The sequence below is a fragment of the Pteropus vampyrus genome, unplaced genomic scaffold (genome assembly GCF_000151845.1).
Source record: "Pteropus vampyrus isolate Shadow unplaced genomic scaffold, Pvam_2.0 Scaffold98, whole genome shotgun sequence".
NCBI lineage: Eukaryota > Metazoa > Chordata > Mammalia > Chiroptera > Pteropodidae > Pteropus > Pteropus vampyrus.
The window spans coordinates 285,950-292,973 of record NW_011888879.1 but is presented as its reverse complement, the minus strand read 5'-3'; the positions used below and the strand labels follow the sequence as shown (position 1 = coordinate 292,973).

At 31.3% G+C, this 7,024-nt stretch overlaps 1 protein-coding gene across 6 annotated transcripts in view; it reads right to left on the bottom strand.

The window, feature by feature from the left end:
* Positions 1 to 7,024, bottom strand: part of RCOR3 (REST corepressor 3) — a 49,315-nt gene that overhangs the window by 37,456 nt on the left and 4,835 nt on the right. For 2 of the 6 annotated variants that reach the window (XM_011364487.2, XM_011364490.2), the window contains exons 2-3: positions 3,688 to 3,765; positions 1,028 to 1,080 (exon numbers count right to left, since the gene is read on the bottom strand). In XM_011364487.2, the coding sequence (XP_011362789.1) occupies positions 1,028 to 1,080; positions 3,688 to 3,765 (131 nt within the window). Of the gene's footprint in view, positions 1 to 1,027; positions 1,141 to 3,134; positions 3,485 to 3,687; positions 3,766 to 7,024 lie in introns of those variants that run through there. The other 4 variants (XM_011364488.2, XM_023533194.1, XM_023533196.1 and 1 more) reach the window with 4 other exon arrangements.

Sequence of the window (7,024 nt, the reverse complement as noted above, 5' to 3'; positions counted from 1 at the left end):
GACTTTACTAGCAAATCATAGAAAAGCTGAAATGGACAATTTCCAACAATTCCACAATTTTCTCTTTTACTGTGGGTTAGTAGCAGGCTTTTATCTTTACTAGAATGTACTGAGTATCATTTAGGGGATAAAGCTTTATTTTTTAAGAGACTTAGCAACTTTTTAAAGAGTGAGCTTGAAAGTTAATTTCTATACTTTGTTCGTTATCAAAAGAACATGAAGATGAACATATGTGCAGTCACATCTTAAAAAATTAAATTTCTTAAATGAATATTAAACAGAAAGTCAAGAGTTAAAAACAAAATCAAAGGCTTCAAAATCCACAAGAAAAGATAACTACATTTAGATAAACACCTCATTTTCACAGAAATGATTTTTTATTATTTACCGGTGTTACTGACTATAAAGTTAGTTCTTAATAATCCAGGTTACAGGTAATTCACTAATTTTACTATTAATTCTGATAAAGGTTAATCTAATACTTAGTTGAAATGAGACTTAAAGAATCTCTATTTCATTTTCACTTTTCCATGTTCTCCAATTCCTCATTACTAAGGATAATAACCGTATGTCATATACATCTCCTTTTAAAGGTAACTAATTTTTAAAAAGCTCTTTGTGAATTATTTCATTCATAATTTAAAAGTCTTAAATATTTCTTTAAATAAAAACTTTAACTTTCAGGTCTTTTAGATTAAAAAGTCAGAGAATTTACCTGTATTCAAAAAAATGTTCCCTGTTTGGTTATTTGCCAGAGCAATCCTAACGGCTTTCAGATACTTTTAAAACTCAAAGTAGAATAAGAAATAGAGGTCTTAAGAGAAAAACATTTAAGCCCTTGATACGAATAATGTTTATAAAAGCAAAGTCCTTAATGCTGAAAAGTCACACTTTGCTAGGACTTTTGTGGCATCTAAAAGTTGGTTAAACTTTATGCACTTTCTTAGGACAGAAACTATCACAAGAAGTTCTCTGGATTTGGTGAACGTTGAGGTAAGCCTTAATATTAAAATGTTTCTCCACATACCTGTTCCACATTGTAGCCATGTTTCTCCTTTGCAATTGCAATGTATTCATCCACTGTAATGAAACAATGTTATGTAATCAATCACTCTCATTTACTTCATTTGCCCAGGTCTACTTTAAAAAAAAAAAAAAAAAAAGGCAGAATTTAAAAATTTATATTCCAGGGGTAAAGAGAATAGCTGAAGTCATTTTCCATGAAGTATTATAAAAAAAATTTTTACTTGTATGTACAGGATCAGAAGTTTACTCTTTAAAATTTTACTTAGTATGACTTATTTCTATGGCCACATGGCATATACTTATTAAATTCGATGACCTAACTCTAACTATTTTTATATACAAAAAATGATCAATCTGTGGGTAGCCAACAGAGCATAATCATAGTGTACAATATTAAATAATTTCTTGATTTTATACTGCAGTGATTATTTGAACACACTTAGCTATTTAAGACCCCATCTCATATTTAGAGTTGGTCTAAAGCCTTTACATTCCCATTTCTGATTGCTGTATAAAGGACAGTTTTGCTATAGTTTGGCCAGCTATACATAATAACAGCACTTTAAGTATGTTGAGGTATCCCTAAAATTTTCTTAAGCTCTTCCTGCTAGCTACACAAAAGATGTTTGAATAGTCCATTATCATTCATCCTCCATATGTAATCAAGTCAATAGAATTATTTAGATAAGCACAGTTTCAATGATATACTGGCTATTTCAAGGCCTCAATGCTGAAAAGTCTGCCATTTCACATTCAGCAGGACTCAGTTTTTTAAGTCCATACGGTCACTCCTTGACTCTATCTACCACATATATATGGTACAAATTATACATAATTTATATAGCTATATATATGTATATATATAAATTAATTCTTTAAGCACGTTTTTCAGAAGCAGTAGTTAAAAATTCTGATCTTAGAACAGCTAGTCTACCTGAGCTTGATTCTCAGCCTTGTCACTAGGTTTTTAACTTTAGGCAATTAACTTGACCTTTTTGTATCTTAGATTCTTTAGTGTAAATGGTGATAAAAACAGTACCTTCCTCCTAGGATTAAACTGCATGTAAAGTGTTTAGAATAGCACCCAGCAAATTTTAAGTACTTTATAAGAATTTGTTATTATTATTAGTATACTTTAATACATAAATATGCTATTATAACAATAATGCTGTTAGAACAACAACTATTTTTCATGGATGTTGTTTTATCTCCATAAGATTGTAAACTTTTGGTACAGAAAGTCCAAGTATCATATTTTATTTAGAACCCATAGAACTTAAATCCATGATAGGTCTAAATATATGCCAATTAACTTTAATGAAAATGTCTTACAGTCCTATAAATAGAAGGCTAAACAATATTAATAAATCTGTGGTTCTCAACCCTGGCTGTGCATTAAAATCAGTAGGGGAGCTTTTAAAAAGTTAAGTCTGGGCTCCACCTTTGAGAATTCTGATTGAATTGGTTTGAGACAGAGACCAGACATCAGTAGTGTGATTTTTTTTTTTAAAGTTCTCCAAGTGATTCCAATGTATAGCCCTAGACCTTCAGTTGCATATTCCACAGACTCCACACTACCAGGAATGTTGCCTTTCCGAATTTTGTTTCCCACTTTGCTAAGAAATGTACTAGTATGTAACACAATACTAAAACAGCAAAAGCCAATGACATGCTGACACTGTTTGTGAATGAAAACCTTTACCTGTAAGGAGGATTAAATCAAAGAAACCCGACAGTTCAAGGCCAAATGTACAGTTTCATGTTTTTTTGGGTAAGAATGCCTCAAGAGCATTAATTTCCTAGATTACCAGCTAGACCTTTTGCTGGTATTCTGAAACTTTTAAATAGGAAGAATTATCGAGTATGCAAAATAATATTCAGTTTTCAATTTTTAGTTCTCTTATGGCATCACTAAATATAACTTACTATGCACAGATCATTACTTTTCATGGGATTAAATAAACCATTATGGAACATCTACAAGATTTAGTAAATATTTCCAAAAGACAATCTTATTTTACAGCTGCTAGAATAGCTGTTCAGTGGTTTTTTGTTTTAGCAAATTCAATGATAACTAAATGGAGGGGTGGGGATCTTAGTTTTGTTACCTGCAAGTTTCCTATATCTGATGTGCCGCAAAGGATCAGGTCCGCTACATCACATTGAAGTCTAAAGCCACACCATGATTCAAGAAGTGCATGGTCATTGTTCCAGAAGGTCTCCGTCCAGAAATGGAGAGTACAAAGATGACCTGATTGATGGCTGCTGAAGTCAGTTCTTTCCCCTTTCCTCTTTAAAATGGTAATGATAGTGGGCTCTCTGAAGTTTGAAGGCATTTCTTTACAGCTCCATACACTGAGGAAAAGCCTGTGCAGATGTCTACATAGTAACTCCCTCCCCTGCTTGAGGATTTAAGCAGCAATGCCATCAGATCCTAGGATTTCTCAGTCTTCTGGGCCTGACACAAATTGGAATGATCAACCCACTATCTTTCAAAAGGAAAAACATTCTAACATAAAACCTCCATCAAAAAACAAAACAAAACAGACAAAATGGTTTTTCTTAATAAGAATCTAAGAGACCCTCCCAAAAAAATATAAATTGCATTTTGCATTAGTCGATAGATCTTTGTTGACATAAACATTCGATTTCAAAACTTACATTTGGTATCTGGAATACTGTGATATGGAGACCACACAAGCATTCCTCCATTGTCTTTATCTGTGTACTTTGTAGCACCTAGAGAAAAAATTAATTACTTTGAATATGATGGATTTTTATTTATATACAAAATAAGTGTAAACAAAATTAGTTTATTTCTATTTTAGTACAATACGTACAAAAGAGACAGAAATAAAGCACAGGAAAATAGATGGAAAACAGATTTACATTAAATATGGTAAATATCCCAAATATGAAAATGAAGGAAATTTCATAAACACTGAATCTAACCCCGTTTAAAGACTTCCTTGAGTACCTTATACATCTCTTCTTTATAAGTAATAACTCTGACTCAATCTCCACACATTACTTAGGAGTCATTAAAAACTCTTATAACCATTGAGAATACCTTGGGTGGTAACTGTTTTGCTCCATATCTAAATGGGTCAAGATTACTGTAATTCTTAAATATTTGTATATGCATTTTACAATTTTTATTTAATCTTATTCCTTACTAGAAGCCTGCCAGCTATTCCTTTTTAGACTTCCTTTTTATTTATTACATTTATATTAATAAAAGTATATGTTCTATATAATAGGAAAACAGTCAAAAAATGTAAAAGTTAGGAATGTTACTTATTTTTAAAGTAATCCAAGAGTCTACATCTAATCTAGGAGTATACTATTGCTGTTTCTAATTTATTTCTCATCTGTTATAATCTAAAGTCAGAAAAATCAATCTCTACTGAAACTACATGTAAACTGAGAATACAGAACGAATGAAGCCTGACATAGCTATCCTAGAGACAAGTACATGCCCATGGGGTCTGTCTTTTAATTACTCAGTGGTCTTTTTCTGGCTTCTTCCCATTCTTAGGTGCATCTGAGTTCATTAAAACTATCAACAAATGAAGCATCCGTTGTTACCTATTTTAAAAAGACTCGTCTATGAATGTCATAATTGACTTTTATGAAGTGTTGATAGCTACCGCCAACTAATGACCAGAATTCCAAAATAATATTAACAGAATTCTGAGGTTAAACCATGATCATTTATGAAGTTATAAGGTATCTGGAATACAGAACATTCATTTCCACGGATAAAGAAACTGCCACTATAATCTCAATCTAGAAAAGTTATCTATCAAGCAATAATTTAATATCACTCCGTAGGTTTTCATTTTTGGACAATCATCATACATCACTACTCTATATTCAATCAAGAAATTTTAATTAGAGAATGATACACTGTTGGTGAAATACAAACCTGAAATTGTTTTTTTAAATTATATATGTTTTACTATAAGGAAGAATTAAGGATGGAGAAGAATGAGACAATACTATCAAAGTATTAGAAAAACCACAATTAGAAAATAAATCTAAAAGCAAAACCTATTTTTTGTTATAAGTATCTTTAATAAAATAGGACAAAAATAGCTGAGAATTTAAGAAAATTCAAGTTAGAAGTACATTATCCAAAATTTAGTCAATGAAAATAAATTTTAATGTCTTTTAAAAACTTCAATATTAAAATATATATTTAATTTTAACCACATAAAATAAAAACATAAACACAAAAGAACCAAATCATTCAATGGAAACAGAAATATCTAAACTGGTCAGAGGCCTTCACTGAATAAAATCTATTGCTATTTCTAGTGAATATCTTAAACTTCAAACCTTTAACATGGCACTTTTTTTCACAATGGATTATGACAATAATTTAAATACTACTTAATAGAACATGGAATGCAACAAAGGTTTCCATTAAGTCTCAAGTCTTAATATGATGCTTAATATTTAAACATATTTCCTTGCATCTGATTCTTGCATTACAGATCTGAATTAAAATAATTTCATTAAATATCTCTTTAAACAAATATAAACTATTTTTTTGTATTTTTCCCAGTGAAGAATAAACAGTTAAGTATCTCCCCCAAAATCTTAGCACCATAATTAACAACTTGATTGGCAGAAACTGGCATCCAAGCTGCAGGGACCAACAGCTCTTCTAATAGGGTGTGTGTGTGGAGAGAGAGAGAAATGGTGTCTGGTAGTACAGAATGCCTACTTAGGCATTTCACAATGTTCTTTCCCTAACCCTTGAATTGGACTTCACCATTTTCAATCATGCATATGTCAACCAGGCCCAAGAAATGACTGATGTTCACAGAAATGAGATATTTTATAATGATGTAACTATTACAGAGCCAGACTCCAAGTTTGAATCCCAGCTCTGCCACTTCCTAACTTTGTCACCTTTGGCAAATTTACTTAATCTGTCTGTGCCTCAATGTAACTCATCGTTAAATATAGGGATGATGAGAGTACCTACTTCACAAAGTTGTTCAAAAATTAAATGAATTAATACATATAAGTAGCTAGTATATGGTATATATTATATAACTTACTGCTAGTATATGTTTATTGAAAACAGTTCTTTAAGTTCTCTCTTCTTTCTCTACACTAAAAGGGCTTCTTTTCACATTATCAATCAAATAAAAATATAAAGGAATAAAACCTCATGGGGTTCTAACACAAATGGCTGATGCCTCTTCTCAACAACCCGTCTAAAATAAAATTGAATAGCTGAAATGACCTTTTTGTTTTTCTGACAACTCAGACTTGATTCCTTTCCTATAAAAGGAGAAAGTAACTTGTATTATTAAAAACAATTTACCCCAAGGATGCTTTGCATCCAATAAAGTTTTACCTTTTCTATCACAAAAGTAGAAATGAACTAAAATATCTAAAGAACCTAAACCAGATGTTTGTTTTCTGTAATACTTAAGATTATACCTCAAAATTATCTGATATTCAGAAATAATACTGAGAATCAAACCTTGACTCACAAATTAAGCCTTAGAAGTATTTTATCTCCCAAATGGATTAAACAAATCAAAATCTAGATAGCAAGCTATAATTTTAATAGGCTACAGTAGCATAAGTTGTGAAAATTATTGAAATTTTCAAAAGTATTAAAGGAAACACTTAAGTTTAATCCCTTTGATACTTTTAGATCTCCTCAACTGCAGTTAGTAAAGTATATTTATGAGACCAATTGGGGAAAAACAACAACTATAAAACAGAAGTATAGTTGGCCTTCTGGATCCATGGATTCTACATCTGCAGATGCAATCAACCATGAGATCAAAACTATTCTGAAAAAAAAAAAAAAAAAAGTTATGTTGTTGTGGATATGTACTATATGGTTCGGCCTATGATGGTTTTGTCTATACTGAACATGTACTGACTTTTTTTGCTCATCACTATTCCCTAAACCAGCGGTCCCCACCTTGTTGGCAACAGGGACCAGTGCTCCTGAGAATCTAATGCC